General features: G+C 40.3%; 1 protein-coding gene across 1 annotated transcript; it reads left to right on the top strand.

Moving 5' to 3' along the window:
- Positions 1-206: 206 nt before the first annotated feature.
- CNRIP1 (cannabinoid receptor interacting protein 1) lies at positions 207-12675 on the top strand. Its single transcript, XM_007423174.3, has 3 exons — positions 207-5280; positions 7124-7268; positions 11390-12675. Exons 1-3 carry the CDS (start codon positions 5102-5104, stop codon positions 11552-11554), a joined length of 489 nt encoding a protein of 162 aa, XP_007423236.1. The 5' UTR covers positions 207-5101; the 3' UTR covers positions 11555-12675.
- Positions 12676-22950: the final 10275 nt, after the last annotated feature.

The following is a 22950-nucleotide window of genomic DNA, read 5'->3' as shown; positions in this document are numbered from 1 at the left end:
CAATACAATACAATACAATACACCACACCACACCACACCACACCACACCACACCACACCACACCACACCACACACCTTTATTGGTCAAGTATGTAAATGTACAAGGAATTTGACTTCAGTGCAAAGAGCTCTCAGTGTATTTGCATAGCATCAAGAATAAAAATAAAAATAAAAATAAAATAAAATAATGATAACAACATTATACTAAAACTATGCAGTCAGAAGAGGAGAATTAGAGGAAAGATAATACTGCGGCTATTAACCAGCATATATTCATTTTTTAAAAAGGAGAAGCTATTATCTAACATATATTCATATTTACAGAGCATTTCAGTCATGTCTTAACAGTCATATCTTCATGCAGTGTCAACCAGTATATCATACTGCATTAATTAGGTGTTCAGCAGAGCAGTGGCACGAGGAAAAAAACTGTTCTGGTGTCTAGATGTTTTAACATAACAGTGCTCCACAGCGCCGTCCTGAGGGGAGAAGTTGAAACCATTTATGTCCAGAATGAGAAGGATCTGCAGATATCTTCTCTGCCCTCCTTTTGACCCTCACAGTATACAGATCTTCTATAGAAGGCAGGTGGATTGCAATTATTCTTTCTGCAGACTTAACTATCCATTGGAGTCTGAGTCTGTCCTGTTTGGTTGCAGAGTCGAACCAGACGGTTATAGAGGAACATATAACAGATTCAATGGTTCCTCTATAAAACTGTACCAAAAGCTCCTGAGGTAATTTAAACTTCCTTAGTTGATGCAGGAAGAACATCCTTTCTTGTGCCTTTTTGAAGATGGTTCTGATGTTAAGCGTCCATTTCAGGTTTTGAGAGATTAGTGAGATTAGTTTTGTACAAGTATGTTGTATATAATGCCATGGATTGCACCAAAGTTTTAGTGACTGTACCACACAACACTTTAAAGAAGACCAGCAATTCATTATTAAGGAGTGTGCTTGTGGCTTTCCAGCTGTGCAACCCAATCAACCTAGATTATTGATAAACTTTTGTTTCTCAAGCATTAGTATCAAGCATTTGTTTTGCCATCAAATATTAGTGGAATGACACATACTGAAGCCTAATAAACTTAATAAAGTTTAATCAATCTTGTGTGTTCAATGACATCTGCAAAACTACATATATCCAACACCAAACAAGCAAAGTGAAAAAAGATGAAAGGAATAATCTCATGCTTGTTTACTGACTGATCTGTCCCCATCAAAGTTTATGTTCAATATGTAGAATGCCAAACACGATTTTTTTCTCAAATGTCAAAACATTCCTTGTCCAGAAGCCAAGAGGACTGGCCTTCAAACAATAATCACATATTTTATGTTTTATTTCTGTACATGGAAAAATATTATTTTCCATTTTTAATTTTGATTGGTAATATTTAATCTGGAAGATAATGCAGATATTAATGCATCAGTGATTAATTAATTGCAGAATTACAAATGTGTCTATAAAGGTACTTCAGTGTGTATGTGTATACATATTATATCATTTAAGTATTACAAAGGTAAACCTAAATTGAACAAAATAAAACAGATGGCTTAATGGCATCATTGCAATTTTCTCATACATTTATTTTCCAATTATCTTTTACCAGATTGTACAAATTTAGTCATTGTTTAGTCATTGTATGTAGTCAGCCTTACATACAATTTCTCATGTTATCCAGACATGCAGCATTGAAGATTTTCTTTCACTTATAATTAACTATAATGCAAACTCTTGAGATCTGTACACATATTTTAGGATCTTCATTGTACAAAGGCTTAAAATAGCACTTTTTAAACATCCTTTTTCTGAACTGACCACCAGTTTAATTAGGAAAAATGGGATTAACTAGAGGTAACAGGTCTTTGGGTGAATTAGCATCTTCTGAATGTTTGTACCAATACATTAATTTGAGTAACCTGATAACAATTTTAAGAGGAGTGGGGGAAGACCTCTTCCTGGTAACTATCCACACTTGTGGTGCTGAAAGAATATTTGTCAAAATGAGACCAATTATTAGATTTTCCGACAATAATACAGCCCATCTATATCATACTTAGTTTTCTGTTAAATATTACAAATGAATACTAGCAAAGATAATATAGTTACCTAACTTTTATAAAGATCACTAGTCCCCTGTAGTTCATCATGCCAATATAATCTATAGTTTTCTTCCCTGGTCCTGCATCTTTCACTATTTTGCTAATTATTAACTTTACTTGTTAACCATGACTGATCTAATGATGTGCCTATTTACTATGTTATTGCAACATTGCAAGATGTCCTAACCATTATGCAAGTTGTCTTTGTTTGCAGAATTACTGTGCACAAATGATTTACTTCTGAGCAGGTTTATTCCCCCATTTGCCCATGAAATCAAGATTCCAGATATAAATACTTACATACTCTTTCAACTTTTTTTACCAGTTAAAATATAAACAAACAATCAGTAACAGATGCTATAGTTTGACCTTTGGATATATAATGAACTTTGTTAAAAGAGAATATTAGCAAATCCATCAAGTGAAACCATATTTTAAGCAGAAAGTTGCCGGCCAGAAATGGTCAACGCTTTAGCGGTTCGAGTCCAGCCTTCGCGTTAAACAGGGTGAGCTCCTGTTTCCTCCCCAGTTCCTGTCAACCCAACAGGTCGAAAACTCACGTGAGTAGATAAATGGGTACTCTCAGTCCGGTGGGAGGAAAAATGCTGGTGGCGCCTTGCAAAAAAAAAAGGAGTTGGGAGCAGTTGCCGGTAAGTGCGAAAAACTGCGTGTGCCCGAAAAGGGCGCGAAGCAACGGAAACCCGCCTCCTGCGCCCGCCAGCTGGGCTCTGCCCTAGGAAGGAGGCTCTGGCAAACCACTTCTGAAAAACAGTTGCCTTGAAAACTGCAAGGACTCGTCCAAGCAGTCACTGCAGGGTCAGCAATGACTGAGCGCAGACCAAAAAAAAAAAAACCAACCCTCCCCCAGCAACCTATATAAAATTATGTGTATCTATTCACCAGCATTGTTTTTATAATTAATGTAGTCAGTAATTAGTTACAATCGGAGCCAGTTGAAAACAATGCTAGGAAGGCCACTTGATCTGGGTCTCAAGATCAAAAAGGCCTCAAATTTAGATGGTTGCTTTTTCTTTTTTTCTTAAACATATTCAAATTATATCTCACTTTTTAAATATGTTGTCTATTATTGCTATCACTAATAGGGGGCTCAAAAGGAAGCCTAGTGCTTTCTTGATCTCTATGAGCTGATTAGATTACCAGAATATATTAAGTGACAAATGTAGATTTATAATGGACAATTTTTGTGAATGTGGATTACACAATTCAATGCGAATGTAATTTTTTAAAAGAGCTTGCTTCTCTTTCTTCTCCACCACATATCCATACACTTTTCTTATACTGCAATGAAATTCATATCACATTGATTTTGAGTTCAGTGTCTTATTTCTTGAAACCATAAATATTGAAGCACCTTTTAGATACATTGCAGATGAGACTCTTGTGGTCTGCAGGCCATATTTAGAAACAACTAGCCAATCTTGGACCGGATCTGGCTAGCACTTTCATGGATGAGAGACAGCCAAGACATCCCAGGAGAAGGCAATTAAAAGCCATGTCTACACTTTTGCTGAGAAAACAATATGCTTTCCAGGTGATGAGTCTGAGTCAACTTTAACACTTTATGCAGGAGTTGGGCTTCCAATAATGCAGCTAGGTTTCCCCCCAAAACTTCCACTGATGTCAATGAAAGATATCTTTTCCGAAGTCTTATTGCTCTAAAAGAGAATTACTTTCAGTGTGTGTAGATTTCTGATTACAGAGATTGTATTTCAGTTGAGAAAGCTATGGGTGGTTTAGGGTGTGTACCAAGGATATGAGAGACGGTTCATTCCCGTTCACTGATAACATGTGAACCAAGGAACTAAACCATTAGAGAATGTAGCCCTCAAGTTGAAAAGCTTTCCCCCTGTTTTATAAAAGTATGCTACCATTATTTGCATGCTTAAAGGAATGGGCATGATCAAGAATGAATAATTGGCCACCACCATGCTGAGTTGGTTATAAAAACCACCAGTTAAGGAAACTAATATTGTATAAAAGAATTCCAACAGGTTAGCTATAATTTTGTAATTATCACTTTAGGAAAATAGACCTGGAAAGAAATTAATTGGTCAGGTTTTCTTAATCCTTTCTGACAAAATGCTCCTATCTGTCTTCACTCTCTTGCTTGCATTCTTTGGGCTGCTGGACAGAGAGGACAAGCCCTCAAGTGCTACCCAGAAGAACATAGGAGCAGCACTCTGTACCTGCTCAGTTGCCCTCTTTCATTCTGTCAGTGAAAGCAAAGGCTTTCTCCAGCCCAGAAGCAGTTCAAATGTATCTCCCATTCCATCATCCCCTGATGTCCAGCACCAGCACCCACATAGAAGTTCCACTGGAGAAGGCCAGCTGGGAACCACAGGCACAAACCCTACCAATGCTTCTGCGGTGCACCTGACTGAAGAACTTTGGAGATGATGGAAGACATACCAGCTTATCCTAGCTTATCTTCTGGAGGGCCAGAAGGTCGAGGTGCAGCAAGCCCAACGCTGCTTCCCTATCCGCTAGCGATGAGGGAGGAGGTGGTACTCGCGTCCCCGAGAAATAACAGCGGCCTCTTTTTTCCTTCATTTGCGGGGGGGGGGGGGCTCCGCTGTAGTGCAAGAGCAAAGGAGCCCTTGCTCCACGGGCGCAAGTTGCTGGTCGCAGCGATGGCGACGTGACAGTTGAAGCTTTTTCTTCCACCGAGCTGCTGAGAATCCGCGCTCCCCTCCCACGGGCGCGGCTTCTTTCCAGCCGATCTTCCGCCGCTCTTATCCCGCGCTCCAGCTGTTTGGGTTTGGGCCCCTCCCTCAGTCACCTCGTGGATTGGGCGAGCGCAGGAAGCAGGCCGAACCAGATTCGCTTTCGCGGCTAGAAAACCGAGCAGGCACAGATGGGCCCGGTTTGCTCGATTCCGGATTGGAGCGGGTGCTTAACGGGCCGCGATCGTCATCTCGCGGGGGGCTGAGCCCGATCCCTCCTCTTTTTTGATCCCTCCATCCTCGCCGCGAGCACCATGGCCGAGGTGCCCCCCGTGGTCCGGATCAAGGTCTCCCTCAAGATCCAGCCGAACGACGGCCCCGTCTACTTCAAGGTGGACGGCCAGAGGTTCGGCCAGAATCGCACCATCAAATTGCTGACGGGGGCCAAATACAAGGTCGAGGTGGCCCTCAAGCCGGGGACTATCCATGCCACGTAAGTGCGCATCCCTCACCGTCCCTGCAAGTAGCTTCTCTTCCTCGTAATCCGCCCGCCCTTATTTGTAGAGCGCAGAGATTTATTCCTGGCGAACGGACAGGCAGGCGCTTCCATTTTCCTTCCTTCCTTCCGTGGGATTGTGGCTTCTCTCTGCCAGTTTTACAGAACGCCTGCGACGACCTCGCTCCGTTCTTCCCCCCTTCACCAGTCAGTCCTGCAAGCAGCCGTAGCCGTAGTGCGGGAGACCAACACACCCATCCAGACTCTCCGCTTCTCGGGGAGCGGTAAGCCTAGGAGAGAAACGCCCTAGTCGCCTCTCGCTGTGTGAAGCCGAAGGATAGGCGAGGCGAAAGCAAGCGGGACCGGGGCCTGGCCTGCAGCGATCTTTAGGGCTTATCTAAGGGCAGGGACGAGAAAATAGAGACGGGTGTAAGAAACGCCGAGCAGAATGGTGGCAATTCGGAATGAAGGTAGAGGAGCTGGCCAGTCGGCGAAAGCTTTCCGGTCCCTGTTATATAACGGTTCACTCGCTCGCATAGCTTCTTCTCTGCTGGGTGTGACTTAACGTAGGGCATATAACCAGGTTTCAACTGCGGCTAACTTCTATTATTTAAAGGAAGAGGTAGTAGTCCTGTAGTATCTTCTCAGCCTTTTGGGATCAACATGTTTATGGTTTATACTAAAAGGATAGATTATATCTCATTTTGGAATATGGTGGGTGGTGCCCAGTTACCCAGAACACCAACGCTCCTGTTTTGAAGCATGGGGGGGGGGGGGTCCAGATGTATTAGGCCAAAAGTCCCATTTTCCTTTGCACTGATTATGCTGGGAAAGGTTGCTGTTTGGAGGTCACAAGGCTGCTTGCCTATTCTAGGCGAAGAGAAGCGTAGCAGTAAAGGCTGTAGCTTAGAAGTATACACGTGCCTTTACATGCAGAATATTCCCAGGTACGGCTGGGAAAATTCTCTCTCCTGAAATCTGGAGACCTGATGCCAGTCTGTACAGGACCTGGGCTCTGAGCATATGAGGCATTTTCCTTTGTAATAATAGGGCAATGCACAGGTTTGATATAATGATTCAGTGGCAATTCAGGCAACTTCCTTCTTCAAATGAAATCTTCATATGGAATTGCTGATGCATTGGATCAAATTGGGTGTCTTTATAATTTAGGAATTTGGTGGACTGTTGGGCATGTGCTTGCTCTTTATTGAACCTTCATTTAAACTGTTGGAGCTGGGTGATTCACAGTCCCCTCATAATTAAGCTACATAAGAGTTTGGCTATATCTTGCATTTCTCTTTTCTGAGCTATCAAATCCAAGATTTCCAAGTCCTCCCAGTTTTCTTTGGGCATGCTATCTTCATTTCATTTGACTTAATTTAGATTAGTGTTATTTAAATGATGATGGAATCAACATCATGGATATTAGTCAAAAGAAACAAACAATGTTTAAAGCATTATTTTTCCTTCTTGCCCCCTGTTTCCATGGCAGCTACATAACATTTTTCCCCATGTTTCCTCCTATTACATTTTGAATGACAGAGTAATTGATTATGTGCCATCAAGTAATTTTTGATTCCTTGTGACCACATAGATAAATTTTCTCCATGATGATCTAGCCCTAACCTGGTTTTTCAGGTCTTCCAGTGGTGGAAGATGCTGGAGACAGATGATTGCTTTAGTGACAGTAGCAAAGGCATCAATTCATACTGCATGGGAGAAGGCAATGGATAGAAAACCATCATCCCAGTAGATTTTTTAATTTCTTCATCTTGCATTAATAGTATCAATGGGATCATTAAGTGCTAACAGATATTAAGACTCCTAAATTCTGTTTCAGGACAATGGGTATAGGAGGAGTAACTGTGCTTCTTGAAGAGACAGCAAGAGAACCTCAGCTTGTTACTTACAGTGGCATCTATGACACAGAAGGAGTTCCTCACACCAAAAGTGGGGAGAGACAACCTATACAAGTCAACCTACAGGTAGTGTATATCTCTGAGTAGAGGAGGAGGATAAAATACCATCCAGCTGAAAAATAAATGGAATGAAGTTAGCAGAAAGAAGGGTAAACAGAGTAAACTGCATGATACATAAGATTCATCATTGTTATGATAATGAGCTGGGCTTGGGCTGTGTACACCTTTTCAGGTTTTTATATCTGTCTTTTCCCTGCTTCAGAAAGAAGCAAACTAATTTTGTGGTCAGCTCTTTGTTACAGAAAGGAAACCCTAACCACAATGGAGTTTGCTTCCTGACCCCAAGACTGTTCTGATTCTTACTTGCTACTTGAAAGAACTAGCTATCTTTATCTGAGAACAGATGATGCCCTTTTTTTATTTCTTCTGACAGTGAACTTTAACCTTTTAAGCATTTGTGAAGCTTGCAGCTGAAAGTAGAACTCACCTTTACTCTACCAAGCCCATAACCTCAGAGCACCTCCTTCGTTGGAATCAAGGATTGAAACAGTGAATGAGACAAACTCAGGTCATTACTTTGGAAGACTTATGATCAGAGCTGGATGTAGTCATCTCTGACTTGACAGATTCTTACAGCCTAGCTGAACTGAGCAGAGGGAAGTGCAGCATCCCATGTTTCAGTATGAAACAAAGATGCCCAACCTGAGGGATCGTGGCTGCAGGCAGTCCCAAAAGCTTTAGATGTAGCCCCCCATAATTTCAAACATATTCCTTGTCAATAGCCCCATCTTCCTTTTTCCTGGCTCAATCTACATTTTGGAATGTGCGATAGCACTCATTTTGGAAAAAATTGTTCATTCTTGGTATATAATATTCCAGCTCTGTAAAATTTTGGTACTTTAAGAGCAGTAAGTTACTTCCCTATTTTATACATTTTTCTGCCAAGGATCATTTAATCTGATGACTTGCAAGATTCAGAACCTCCTGATGAAACTGTCCTCTTAAGGAAGTTTCTACAATTTTCTAAACCTTTAGCATCCCTATCATGGTGTCTGTAAGCAGTAATGTCCCTGCAAATATCTCCCAGCATGTCTTCTACTTCATCTGACATTTGTTTCAAATCCTTTTCATTAAAAGATGCAGGGGAAATGGACTTACATAGCAAAGCATGAGCCTCTAGTATCCTCTATTGTCAAGAATGTCTCTGGGCCCCACATAGGCTTGATGGGCATTCTTAGAACATAGACATGAGAGGGGCTGCAGGGCTGTGTTTGGGAGAATGCTGGCCAGCTCTGAAAGGGGAAAAAAGGGAAGCTAGGGTGGTAGACAGCAGAGTGGATGGCAAAAAATGGTGACATGGAATATCGTGTCTCAGCTTACCTTCCTGGTAAATTAATGTTCTCTGCCTATTTTATTTGTCAGAGTGCCCATAAGATGCTCAACTATGTCCAACATCCCAAATTAGTACCACAATTTCTTGCATTCTCTGTCATTATATCAGCTTCAAAGTTGTGTGTGTTATAGCATTTATGACAAGAGTGGGCAGCCTGGGCTCCAGAGTCACATGTACCCCCTGGACCTCCTTTTTGCTACTGCTTTTGAAATCTCTGACAATGATTGCTGGAAACTGAAGGTGTAGTTGCTCACCATTTTGAGTTCACAAATACATGAAAGCTGTAGTCTTACAATAAGTAGTTCAAAAAGCAAAGAACCACCCCCAACCCCCAGATTGAGCCACATATGTGACCCTCCTCCCCATTTTGGAACCCTCAGGCCCCTAAAAAATATTAAATGTGTCTCTTGGTCATCAAAAGGTTGCCTACCCCAGTTTATCTACTTTAAATAGTAAATTTAAGTCCCTCAATGAAGCAGTGATGAAGTCCCTCAAATCTGTCTTTGTAATCATGCAGTGGCTATGACTACAGTCTTTGACAGTGTGAATGTCTTTATAATTTCACATTGTTTCTTTCTATTAAACACTGCATATTAACTCTTTACATAATATAGCAATATTGCATCATTAAAATAAGCCCTGATTCAGAATTAGGCTTTGTTTTTTCCAGTCTGGGTGCAAGTGGTGATATTAGGCCATATTTCCAGTCCAGTGCCTCAAGTATCCACTGGCCTTATAATGTATGGCTGATTGCCAGCCATCTTGCACCAGGAAAATGTGTGTATGTCTGTCTGTCTTTAAAACTTCTCAGTTTTAAACCATTTCAAATTCAAAACATCCCGTTTAAAGTTTCAAAAACGCTTCAGAGCTGTCTATTCTCAAGGAACCTTTCAAAAGTTCAGACAACCATTGCTAGAATCAGTGTGTTTCACATGGGAGTCTGATGTTTAGCTCTTACATAAGATCTCCCCGTGGATGGAGATGGGAGAGGGTGTTAAAATAGCTTTGGTGCTACAAGGTCATTCTTCTCACTAAGCTTGAGTGGTCAGGAGGAGGAGCCTTATCGTGCCATCTGCTAAAATCCACCCGTGGTTTGGATCTTTCTACTCTTTATGGCACACTTGAAAGCAATAGCTGTGTAAATGGAAGGCATGCCCAATCTTTGATGGTATCCTAGGGCTGTATTCTCAAAAGCATGAGGGCCCAGGATGAAGATGGAGGACCCAGGATAGAAGCTGCATTTGATCTGGTCCAATTAAAATTCAGACTTAAAGGAATGTACATGAAGTACAGTTGATATGGTTATTCTGTGCATATTTAAGAACTTTTCCCTTTGACTGCATTAATAGTTACAATTTAACAACAATATGATAGCACGTTTTGGGGCCACATATTAGATTTTAGGGCCAGATGTAGTGTCCCTTTGCACTTCATAAACTAATATTAAGGAAACATTAGTATCTAACAGATGAGACATAGAAGCTTCTGATTCTGAGTAGACTCAAAAGTCATTATGGAAAGGAATTTTATAATATATCACTCCACTGGAAAATTTGAAATATATACAGATGAGCAAAGGTCAGTCCGTGAACACTGATCTGAAACTCTGACAAAGATTAGCTGTCCTCAGTAACATAACCAAATGCTTTTTGCAGTATTTCTTTTAATCAGATTCTTTTCAAAGACTCGGGCTACCAGTGCAGATTGGACAATTATGCTTTACGGCAGGAGTGAAAGCAATGCAGCCTTCCGTCCCAGCAGTGGGATAGATCCAGCCTGCTATTCACCACAGGCTGTTCTCCCTTTTTGGTCCATGCACCACTGGATTTCCCACCTTTTCTCCAGCTTTGCACATTTCTTCCATATTTCCCTTTGCTGCATTTCTCTCTCTCATCTTTTTCTTACAGGCTAGGTTTCCCAACTGTTGTCTGATCTTTCCCACTTCCCTTCACTGCTTCTTTTTCATTATGCACCACTCCTTGTGCTGTTTCTCTCTTTCTACTTTCCCTACACTCACTTCCCCCAGCCTCCTCCTGTCCAGTCCTCCTCTCTTTCTTTCTCTCTTCTGTCTTCCTGCTTACTTCCCCCTTTCATCATCCTTCCCAGTTTATGGCCATAACGTTTCATTGACACAGGGGGACTTACTTCAGATCTATATTAATAGAGCTGAGATCCCCTTCTTAGATATAGTTCTGAAGAAAGATAATTTCTGGCAGATTTCAATTTCTTCCCCTGTCCATCTTTAATAGTGCATATACTTATACTCACATGCAATAATTTTATTCTGTTTGTAAAGAAAACTTTAAGGCTTTAAGTTTGTATATCTGTTCTATGGGGTAAATAGAATCATCCCTCACTCCAGATTTTTGGGAAGAGGAGAAAAACATGTATGATACGGAAAGAAAGGAATCGGCAAAGAGTACCTCCTTCCTTGTCCATTCAGTGGAAATGTTGCTCTGAATCAAACATCTGCTGAAGAAAAGATCTCTTGCAGCTATGGACAGTAAATCTAGATCCAAACTATAATGTTCAGTGGAGGCTGTGCTACAATCCAAAATAAACTCACTAGGTAGCAAACCACACTGAACATTTTGTCTCTTAACAGATGTGAACAGATTGCACTGATACATCTCTAATTTGAGAGAGATGGCTTTGCTCCAAAAAAGCTTTATTCCTTGCTGCACAATATGCTATAGGTTTTGTGGCTTTTCATACGGGTTGGCTGGTCAGGTCAGTATATGAACAGGAAGCATTGCTGTAGTGAAGCAATCAGATGGGTTTACTTTCTCTTCAGGTCACTGACATTGGCACTTTTGAAACCGTCTGGCAAGTCAAATTCTACAACTATCATAAGCGAGACCACTGCCAATGGGGAAACAGCTTTGGCTGCATCGAATATGAATGCAAACCCAATGAAACACGCAGCCTGATGTGGATCAATAAAGAGACCTTCTTCTGAAGTGAGGCAGCTGTGTCTGGACAATCTCTTGGTAAAATAACTGATCTTCAAACCAGTGCAAAGCCTTACTGAGGCCCTCAGTGTAGATGTTTTGGTTGAACAAACTGGATTCCTCCCCCTCCCCCCTGCAACACATTTGTTTGCAAATAAGTTTCCTTTGAAGCTGATGAGACTTGCTTCCAAGGGAATAGGTTTGCAATGGTGGTCATAAGAAATGAATGTTGCTGGGAGATGACGTTGCCTACTCCCTCCCTAAATGTGAACTGCCCCTCACTTGCACTGGGGTGAATGGGACAAAGGTGATCTTGCAATATCCACTAGGCTCTAGAAGCTCCCTTTCCATAGTCATCCTGCGATGTACTGTTTGTGACATGCCCCAAATAATTGTTTTAGAATTTTATCTGCTACATGGTAATAATAGCTCCTCTATTTTTGTGTTCAGTCCTGGTGCTCATTCATGCTAGCAGGTGTCGTGAAATGCAGCTTCACTGCTGCCACTGTGCCCTGAAATTCAGTATACCTTCTTCCTTCTACTAATACTTTTCAGGGCTGAGAAAGCCCTCCAGATGTTATTGGACTATGACCCCTGGCACCCTTCCTCCTTGGTCATGCTGGTTGGGGCTGCTGGTGGTTCTAACCGTCCAATGCCTGGAAAATCATAGATTCTCCTTGTACAGATTACAGTGCACAGTGCTAATTCCAGATGCCTGGGCATCTGATAATGTAATAACAGTTCTGCTCAAATGATTTTGCTTAGTTTTCACAGCGAAGAAGCAAGATTGCTGAATATTACATAATCTGAATGAGGTTTCACCTATCAAACCAAAAGCAGTGATGGGATTCTTGGGACGATGCAATGCGTCAATGGTTTTAAATTCTTTGTGCTATGTTTCTCATAATAATTGGATCAGCTACAATTAAATATACGTAATGTTGCATATTAAAGCCCACTGAGTTTTCAGATTACCTGTCCAGCGGTATTTTTTAAGGAAAAATGAAGTTTGCTATGAGTAACATTTGAGCTATAGCAGTTCGCTTGCACCAATATGTAACCTTTCAGGTCAAATATGATTTTACCAGGATGCTTTCCAAGCAAAAGGAAAGCTGTTTGCATATAAGCTTGTGCAGGATTCTGGACTCTGGTGCTATACCCTATATAAACCTGTTTACAAATCTGTGGCAAATGAGAAGCACATCCTTTATCTCTTATGAAGTTCAGATGAATAAAGGTGGCTTCTTTTAAAATCTACAACTGGATTAAGGGGATGTTGTGCTGATGTTACTTTGCATATTAGTGTATTTGTGCCATTCATGAGAACAATCTGTAAAGTGATGCAGCTTTTGACCTTTGTAATAAATGAGTTGGAAACCTGTGTCTTCCTTGGTAGTTTTTTTTTTAGCATTCATGTAATAATAATGTACTTGTACCAATACAGTAAGTAATAAAACGTTGCCATTCGAAAGTAAGCAGTCGGGAGAGAGTTCTGTAACTGGTGTGTTTGGAAAGTCCTACTCCAACTCAGTGTCAGACCCATAAATCATAAGCAGGGCCTCTCCATCTGATTTGAATATAAGGGCTAGATGACATTGGGACAGTTGGTCTCTTTAGTGTCTTCATGGTCACCAACTTTTTTTTTCTTTTACAACAGTATAGAAGTTCTTTGCCATTGCTTGTCTCAAGATGTATGTTGATTCTTTAAATACTAAATCCTAGATCGGCTTTTCCAAACCTAATTTGCTTCAGTTGTATTGGTGAATGATCCCCATAATTCAGTCAAAATATCTGTGTTGCGAGAGAGTAGTGGGAATTGTAGTCCAACACATCTGGTGGGCTCCACGTTGTGGAAAGTGATTCTAGATAATCTGTGCAGCTATTCAAACATTGTATTTATTCTTTTTAAAAATATTATGGATTAACATTTTCATTCCTTGAATGTTATATGAAAATAAAATTCTGAGGATAATGAGATGCTAATGATAAATACTATGGAAATGAAGAAGTAGTTGGGGATCTTGGGCTGATGTGGGTATTTATTGTATTCAGTGAACTTTGCTGAAATATTGTGCCTGTTGTTTTACTGTGCTGGTTCCTAATTCAGAACTTCAACACTTTCTATGTTTTCATAATGTCTAATGGATTAATGACTTCATTGTGAAGCACATCCACTGCTTTTATAGTAATTTTGGCTTCTGAGTGTGTTCAGTCAAGGCAGTGAGGACCTGAAGAACTTTTTCATATAGTTGCTTTACAACATGACATGGAACTAAAATAAACATTCTATTATGAGTTGTACCATGTGTTAGAGCTGTGCAGGATTCCCAATTCAGTTTGGAAGTCGTGTTTTAGAATGTGCAGGAGCTCAAATATGGTGCCTGACTGCTACACTTTAAAGCAGCTGCTAAAGGGAATGGGCTATGGGAAGAGATTGCATAGGCTATGTATTGCCAGTTTGGTGTAGTGATTAAGGTACAATGCTAGAAACCAGGGACTGTGAGTTCTAGTCCTGCCTTAGGCACGGGCCAGCTGGGTGACTTTGGGCCAGTCACTCTCAGCTCTAGGCAAACCACTTCGAAAGTCTTGCCAAGAAAACTGCAGAGACCATGTCCAGGCAGTTGCCAGGAATCAACACTGACATGAGGGCACGTGTGTGTGTGCATGTGTGTGTGTGTAGTGTGAGAGAGAGTAGAGTACTGTAGAATTTCTTAGCATTGGGAGAGTCCTCCATCACAATGTGGAATCCCCCATGAGATGAGTCCAATAGTATTAGTTTGAGGAAAATGTTTTAGAAACCAGATTATCATCTTGAAAACATGGTGTTCTTACTGTGGTATCATTTTCCCATCCTCTACACCAGTCATGTCCATTACCTCATTTTATTTGCATATTTGCACCTTAGATCCCAAATACGAAGAAAATAATTGCAGAAAACTAGTTGGAGTCATGCTAAAATAATCACAGTAGAAATCTGGTGGCCCAGCCTGATCCTGAACTTTATTATAGCTGAGAAATTGGGAGGTCTATCCAATATTTTAATCGGAACAGGAGAGTTATCATGGGCTTTCAGTGACAGCCAGATTCTGGAGAAGCTCTGTCAAAGAATTTCATGCTTTGCCTCCACTTAACTTTATCCACTATTCGTTTATGGTTACCATGCCTGGGCTGCAAACCTCAGATAACCACTAAATGGAAAGAGGGAAAACAGATTTTTGCAGCCCAGATGTAGCAGCCATTTTAAAAGTCTAGTATGATTGTGTGACGGGTTGTTTTGCACTTTTACTTCACTGTCCACAGAAAATCCATCTTGCTGCTGGTTCTTCCTCTTCCTCTCTTTCCTTCCACCTTTCCCAGGATTAGAGCCTTCTCAAGAGAGCTAGGCTTTTACACAGTATGTTTAAGTATGATAAATTGAGCCTGGTTGTTTGTGCCTTGAGTGAGAACTCTGGATTGATTTGTCTGATTATTCATTTGTTTTCTTATCTATTCGCGGTACTCTCAGAAGTCTTCTCCAACTCCAAAGTTAAAAAATGTCAGTACTCTATTCTGCTTCTTCAAAGTCCAGCTTTCACGTTTATAGAGTATCATAGGGAAAACTGTTGCCTGCATAATTCTGATCTTTGTAAGTACAGACATCCTGGCATCTGAATAACTTTCCCAAGGCATTCATTGGTACTCTATGGAGTGCTAGTCTGTGGTGTATTTTTTGACTGCTGGTTCCTTTACTGTTGTTGGTTGATCCTAAAAGGCAAAAACTGTCCATCCCTTTAGTATCTTCACTGTCAGTTCTAAGGCTGGTTGCTGTACCTGTTGTGATTAGTTTGATCTTCCTTATATTTAACCCTAGTCCCATTTTTTTCACTCTGCTCCTTGAGTTTTATTACTCATTTGCATTTTCAGCCATCAGACTAGCGTCGTCAGCATAATGCAGATTGTGGGTGTTTCCTCCTCCACTTTTAAAACCATGCTCATCTTCTTCCAGTCCAGCTTCCCTCAGTATGTATTCCACATATAGATTGAATAAATAAGGGGAGAGTATACACCATTGCCTCATTCCTTTTCCAGCCTGGATCTAGTCTGTTTCACCATGTTCTGTCTGTACTGTAGCTTCCTGACATGCAAATAAATGTCACATGAGAACAATGAGACGTCGTGTGATTCCTATTTTTCTAAGCACATTCCACAGCTTGACACAATCAACACAATCAAAGACCTTTCTATAATCAACCAAGCACATACTGACTTCTGACATCTCAATTTGCTGATGCCCAAGATGTCAATTTGTAGTCTTTCCATTTCATCTTTCACTGTGTTGAGCTTTCTTGTGTTCATACTTCTACATTCCATGTTCCTACTGTAATTCTGTCTTTGCAGTTTTGGATTTTATTGTCTTGTATGGCAGCATCAGCAACTAGACATCCTGAGGCTTTAATGTAGCCATGTCATAAACACCATTAGTATTCCAAAAGATCCTCAGCTCTTCCTCAGTAGCAGTCTGAATGGAACCTGAGGGGCCCATTGTCCAGTACTCTATGATTAATCATGTTATATTTTCTATCCATGTGGTTTTCTTGGTAAAATAAGGGAGTGCCTTCTCCTGTGCAGTATGCAATGATGCCTTTACCATTGCCGCTAAAATGATCATCTGCCTCCAACATCTTCCTATATTGCTGCTGCCTGCTTGCTTTAGCTGGGCAGCATCTATTTTCACCCAACTTCTCTACCAGCACACACATTTTTTCATACTCTCATCTCTTCACATCAATTTAGGCTTACCCATTTATCCACAGACACAACAAACCCTTTCCTGCAGGGATGATTGAAAAAGTTAATTTTAAAGCCTCCTTCTCCCATATTAGTGTTGGAGAAGCTATCCATGGAGGATAATTGTGCCCTTACCTGCAGATTTTGCTGGATTAGGGAGGTTACACAGGGAGATTGGGATTTCCTGGGGCTATCAGGATTTGAGTAGCCCAGACCTAAGATACTTGAGGCAGCCCATTCATTCAGATTACCTTATTTGAACTTTCCAGGAAAAGGATACTCCGGAGAAGAGGTTTATGTAATTTTCCTGGCAGAAGTACAGAATATATTTATTATTAAATTCTGGAGTTCTTTTTTCCTTTTTAACTTCCCAGGCTACTTTATAACCCCAGGATTCCCTGGTGTCTCCCATCCAAGTACTAAGCAGATCTGACCGAGGTTAGCTTTTTCAAAATCAGCCTTCTTGGTCCCAAAAACAATATCGGTATCTCTGATTATATACAGCATATACCAAAAGTCAGGTCCTATAGTCAGGCCCAAGAGATGATCAATTATATAAATTACATTAAATGTTCAAATTGGTTGCTATTTTCTTCTAAACGCTTCCTTACTCATTTGATGCATGACCTTTGAACATTCCTAAATACAGTCACATTTTCTCTGAAGAAAAAAAAAACACACACAATAAAACATTTTGTGATTGGCCTATAGAATCTGACCTTTGGCACACTCTGTATATGTGAATGAATGTGAGCTTATAGAACAAATAATAGTATACAGTGTGAAGATACAGTATACTGGGTGCTACCTGTTGTCTACAACGAGTACCTAGGAGTTAGAGATATAAACAGTGTTGAAAAAATGTCTTTTCAAAGTGAGAGAACTTCTGTGCTGGGCTAAGGTAATCAGTGGCTTGACTTCAATCCAGTACTGAAACTCCAGAATGCACTGTGCCTCTTGCCCCATGCCTTTCCATATTCAGATGGCAACTGCCTTCTCCACTCTCAACAGAGAGCACCAAATGTAGGAGTATGCGGCTAGTTTATCAACAAACGTGCTCCAATTGAGGGGGAGGGGGCTGTTGTTTCATGCCCTCCTGGGATGTAATGATATCTGGGAATGACCTTGGGAGACAGAAGGAAGAGCCGCTGCCTAGACAACGATCTGATAAATGAAATTTGAGTCCAAAGGAGGAGGGGTGGAGAAAGTGTCTCAGAAGGGACCACCACCCCACCCAGCTTTTGGGAGGAAAGTGAGGGACAGAAAGGGTACTTTCAGACTTGCAAGATTCTGTTAATGTAACCTTACAATAAAGATTGAACGAGTATTTGTTGTCATGGTTCTTGTCTGGACTGCCTTAATGTGGAATCTCCATTCCTTCCTGGATCCTCAGCTTTGCTGGCTGAGGTTGCCTGTATACTGTTTGTAGCTTGCTCTGCAGATTATGTGGGGTTTGTGGTCAAGAGAGTAATCTTTTGTTTGCAGCCTCCAACTAGAACTAGAACTAGCCTTCAACTTTCTTCCAACAAAGGAAGAAAGCCCCACTGACTAGAAATGTTAAATCTTTTCCCATCTGCTTCATCTTTGGCAACCAAAAAAGACCCAAAATCACAAATTCTGAGGAAGAAAACCAGTCAAGTCATCCCCAGTTAAAAACTTTTAAAATTTTATTGAATTATTTTTTTTTCAAACAAGGGGCTCAATCCTTCCAAATTTAGCAGGCTCAAATGAACCCCCCTCCACCCAGCTTCCCCAGTATTGAACAGCAATGTCCCTAATCAGGGAAGCGAAGTTGTCCACAGGATCGGTGGCTTTCATCAAAAGAATGAAAGCAGCACTGCACAGTTACAATGCAAGATCCACCCCTTTTCTTCATACCTGCAGCATCACCATACATATAAAAAAGGGGGAAGAGTTTGCATTGTGGTGTCACAACACTACCTTTCCATTGAAAGGGCTGGACATCTTTTCAACATTCAAAAGCAACATCTCTACAAAGAGAAGAGTCACATAAATGACATGGGCAAAGGCACCCTCTTATAAGGACACAAATTCAACTAAGGATGCTAAAAGTCCGAAAGTTCACCATCTGGATTAAAAACACTCCTAGTCCCTGGAGTGGACTTAGGGTCTTTGTTTGCTGAAGCTCATGATTTGTCAGGAAGGTGAAGGAAAAAAAGTGATTAGCAGCCAAAGCTGCTGCAGTCATTCATTAGATCGCAAGATTCCAGTGTAGCAAAAGTACTCCAAGAGGACTTTAACATTAAGGATATTGACCTGGCTTGCTTGTTATGTTATGCTAAAGTTTGTTTAACCACAGCTTATTGATTAGGGTTGGTTTGCACAACATGCTATGCAAAACCAAACAAACGAAGTGATGACTTCAAGTGTGGTGTTGTTGCACTGATTGCAAATGGAAAGATTTAGATGTTAAACTGTAAGATAAAATAATCATTTAAGCAAAAACACCAAAGTGCTTATAAGTGAAAGGACAATTCAATAAAAGGAAAGCACCTTATTTCAAAGTTATTAGGGTTACAAACTATTACCAAACCAGGAAAAAACAAAACAAAAAACACCAACCTCTAGCTAATATTCACACAAGAACATCACCAGAAGAGGGAGCATTTCTACTACAAAGATTTATTTAGTTATAATTTTCAGGCCACTTTAAAATATCATACAAATCATATCCATTTGGCAATGTAACCTTTTTTACTGGCAAGTGGTAACTTAATTTTCGAAGCCCTCCATAAAGATGAGTGGATGGAAGACCTCTTTTTTCCAATCCATGGTAGTGTGTCTGGAGGTTTTGTCAACCAAATATTATCAAACTACTTTTGAAGCAAAAGATTTTCCACATATTTCCATAGATGAGCAATTATTGCCTTGGTTGTTGGGCCTTTGAAAACAAGTAACACAAGAGGGGCCTTCAAAAGATACAAATGAAATTGTTACAACACTGCAGAACTGGTAGTTGTTCGAATTCAATAGACAGGTACTAATTGAAAATAAGATAACATCTTTGGCTGTGGTTTTCCCACCTTCCAGCACATTTAAACTGGCAAAGAAACCTGCCTTTCATCCTGTAATTGCCAGGATCACCACAAACAAAATTCAATTTTAAATAAGCATTTAACACAGGGCTGTAAATGCAAGTTCAGTTTGACATGCGGTTGCCAGGCCCACCATTTATTTAATGAGAAGCCTAATCAGCTGCTTTGGTAGAAATGTCCATGGCAGCTGCCCTGAGAAGTCCCTATGGGGTGAACCATCTCTTTATCTTAGAACTCAGTGATTCATAGCCAAGGGAGCATAAAGCATCCAACGTTCTAATCATTGCTTAATGAGTCTTTCACATTCCCTTTGGTCTACTTTCTATTACATACTCCTCTTGATAGTTTTAGTTAACTCTTAGCAATGGGACTGGGAATTATACAACTGGGGGAGCTGCACACCTGAGATTTCAAGCAATAGAAATGACATAATAACCAAGTAAACATATTTTGCATGAGATATACCAGAAAACTACTTCCCCTCCTTGTTTACATATTGAAAAATGGATTGGTTTCTGCAATATTCTGTGCTTGATGGTTTTAGCGTTGCATTAAGGAAAATGCAACAGATAGGAAAAGGTGAGAACAACCATGTGGCATTCAGTCTGACAGCCCTGCTGTTATAATCCTTTTTTCTTATTAGTAATGGGTAGGCCTGTATGTGGTTGCACTCGGCAAAAGAATAAGCTTGAAAAGAAATATTGAGTTAACATCTTCTGCCAGGGATGTAAAGAAAAGTGTCCTTGAAGGAGGTACTCAAATATGGAAATGAATATTTATTAATTAGAGAGGAAGCATGAGTGGCTTACCTTTAAAACCACAAGTTACAAAGGCTTAACAAAAGACAGAGACCATGAGTTCTAGTCTGCCTTAGGCATGAGGCCACCCAGGTGACCTCGGGTCAGTTCTTCCCTTTCTACTCTAGGAAGAAGGCAAGGGCAAACCGCTTCTGAAAATCTTACCAAGAAAACTGCAAGGACTAGTCCAGGCAGTCACCAGGAGTCAACACTGACTCGAAGGCGTGTGTGTGCACACACACACAGAGAACAGATTGTGTTTTTCACATCAGCATATGAATTTGCATTCAAATTGTCCTTGAAAGGTAGATATATTTAATGTTACTAAATATAGCTTGTTCTTGCAAAACTTGGTGTGCCATAAACAGAGACAATCGCCCCATAGTAGTTGCATTCAAAAGCAAGCACATTTATTTATGTGTTTGTATAGAATAACAAATGGACAGGTCTATTTTATTTTATTTTATTTGCCAACAAAAAATGTGAGGATGAGAGCAGTTGAATCCCTTCACCTTCAGCTTTAGACACTTTTGATAAAGCAGCGCTGAGGGAAACATTCATGAAACATTTCAACGTGTTCTCCAACCACTTCTGTATAATGATGAAAGGTATATAGTTTAATGATACATATTGTTATTTCCACAGGAACGCTTCCCACAGAACAATTTTTATTTTCTTTGGTTGGCAAGACAGATGGCCACCAATCAATGCAGCATGGCAATCTTGAAAAGCATTTAAATATGTGGAAAAAGTATAACTGTGGGCTGTAGAAAGGCCTTTAGAATGAATCATACCAGAATGTAACTTGCAGACAAACTATTGTACTTTTCAGCATCTTTTTGAAACAGAAGAAGAAACATTCCATTTCCACTTTTGGAAAACATGTCTACAAATGTAGAAATATTAGCAGTACAGTTTTAGTTCATCCAATCAGATTCTGGTTGGGTTTGCACATTACATTGTCTCTATTGTTTTACCTGAATTTTGCTGAATAAGCCACAAAAAAGGTAGCACGTCCAGGCTGCAAAAATCTGGATGATGACTACATGGCTGCAGTGAGCTTCAGCTTTCAAAATCCCTTTGCTGCCATGTAGGGATTATCCTTACTTCTGAAGCCCAGATCTGGTAGCCTTAAACCACAATGGCCAGGTTTACACATCATCCTATGCTAAAACGATACAGTACCATGTTATGGATTAGTGTGATGTGCAAATCCAGGCTGGGTTCATACATTATGTTAAATCAGGATTTGTTAAAACATGTTTGTTGAAAAGCCACAGTGGCCCAATTCACATAGCATGTTAAACTACAGTGGGTGTGTTTACACATTGCACTAAGCAATAAATCAGCCAGCCATGTTATGCCTTACTAGGATCCATAATCCCAATCTTTGTGTAATGCCTCAGATTAGCATGTAAAATAGTTTAAGAAAAGAAGGGTGAGGCTAGGTTGCAGAAAACTAGTTAAGTGGATTGCTTACTTCCCAGTACCCAATGCTTCATACGTCTATAATAAATGCTGTCATCAATAATTAAGAACATAATAAGAAAAGCAAAATCTGATTACTAAAATGTTTAAAACCTGTTGTTTTCTAAACATACATGAATGCCTGTCTTTCCAGAGTTAAAGACATGAAAGACGGAGTGAGGAATTATTCAATTAGACTCCATTTTCAAAGTAAAGCATGACTTGTAGATTATATCATTTGTAATCTACAGACTATGCAATAAGTACTGTATAGTCTGTGTGATTCTTGCTTCCCTCCCCTTCCCCATTCTCCACAACAGGAAAAATTAGTGTCACAAGACCCTAGTGCCATAGCTTGAAAACAATTTATTACATTGTGAAAATATATATATATATTTTTTAAAAAAGCATACTAGGCATGATGAAGACTCCTAAAGGAGAGACAGGTTGTTTGTACAGTATTTAATGGGCCCCAATGGGAGCAAGGACAGCTGTGCAAAGCTTCTTGTTCAGTTTTTCTTCTGCATCTGCTTGTTATCCTTGTTTTATGGGCTGAAAATATTTAGGGATTCTATAGTCCATTGGCCTGACTATTCACAGAATTCTATATATTTGATTTATAAAACTCCATCATTACACATTAACCATAAATCTGTAACCAAAGAAAAAGATGACACCATGATCTCAGTTTCAGTAAGACCAGCATGAAAGCTTTATTTATTTTTACAAGATATTACCAAACTCTGAATCAATTTTATAGAACAGTTCTATCCATGTTTCCTTGGTAGTAAGGCCAAATCTTTAGTGATACTTCCTGCTATGCATGTGCACATAGGATTGCAGCTACAGAAGCCTTTTATTATGCAATAGCTTAATGCAAGCACAGGTCAACAGGCAACCATCAGTTATGTAGTATATGATAATATGTGACTGCTAGCAACATTTTCACATATAACTCAAGGATTGCTCAAGCCAAGACATCACAGCAGCAGAAGCACATTTGTCAGACAAGGCTTCCCACCTTGTTTCCTTCCAGATGTTGGACTTAGGGCCATTTCCCACTGCTGAGTGAAAGTGCTATCCATCCATACTTGTGGCAGCAGGAAACTATATCGTCATGACATCTGCTGCCCCTATTGGCTATCCCTGTTCCACTGCACCTATTACTTCCATTGTGACTCACTCCCAAATAGCACTGGCCTGATTAGGTAGGTAGGTAGGTAGGTAGGTAGGTAGGTATAAATAAATAAATAAGCAAGCCAACAGCACCCTCAGATACTGTCACTTAGCTTTGTCTACCATGTAACGGCAAAATAT

This window comes from Python bivittatus, unplaced genomic scaffold (assembly GCF_059951505.1).
Source record: "Python bivittatus isolate LINGU-HERP-01145 unplaced genomic scaffold, Pbiv_v1 ctg000020_np1212, whole genome shotgun sequence".
In the NCBI taxonomy this organism is placed as follows: domain Eukaryota; kingdom Metazoa; phylum Chordata; class Lepidosauria; order Squamata; family Pythonidae; genus Python; species Python bivittatus.
Note: the sequence above shows the minus strand (reverse complement) of the source record. Positions and strands in the feature narration are given on the sequence as shown.

Excerpts from the sequence above, each read along its gene's own strand:
- CNRIP1 (XM_007423174.3), top strand. The coding sequence starts at position 5,102 with ATGGCCGAGGTGCCCCCCGTGGTCCGGATCAAGGTCTCCCTCAAGATC. Across the intron at positions 5,281-7,123 it reads CCGGGGACTATCCATGCCAC|GACAATGGGTATAGGAGGAG; the intron begins GTAAGTGCGCAT and ends ATTCTGTTTCAG. Across the intron at positions 7,269-11,389 it reads CTATACAAGTCAACCTACAG|GTCACTGACATTGGCACTTT; the intron begins GTAGTGTATATC and ends CTTTCTCTTCAG.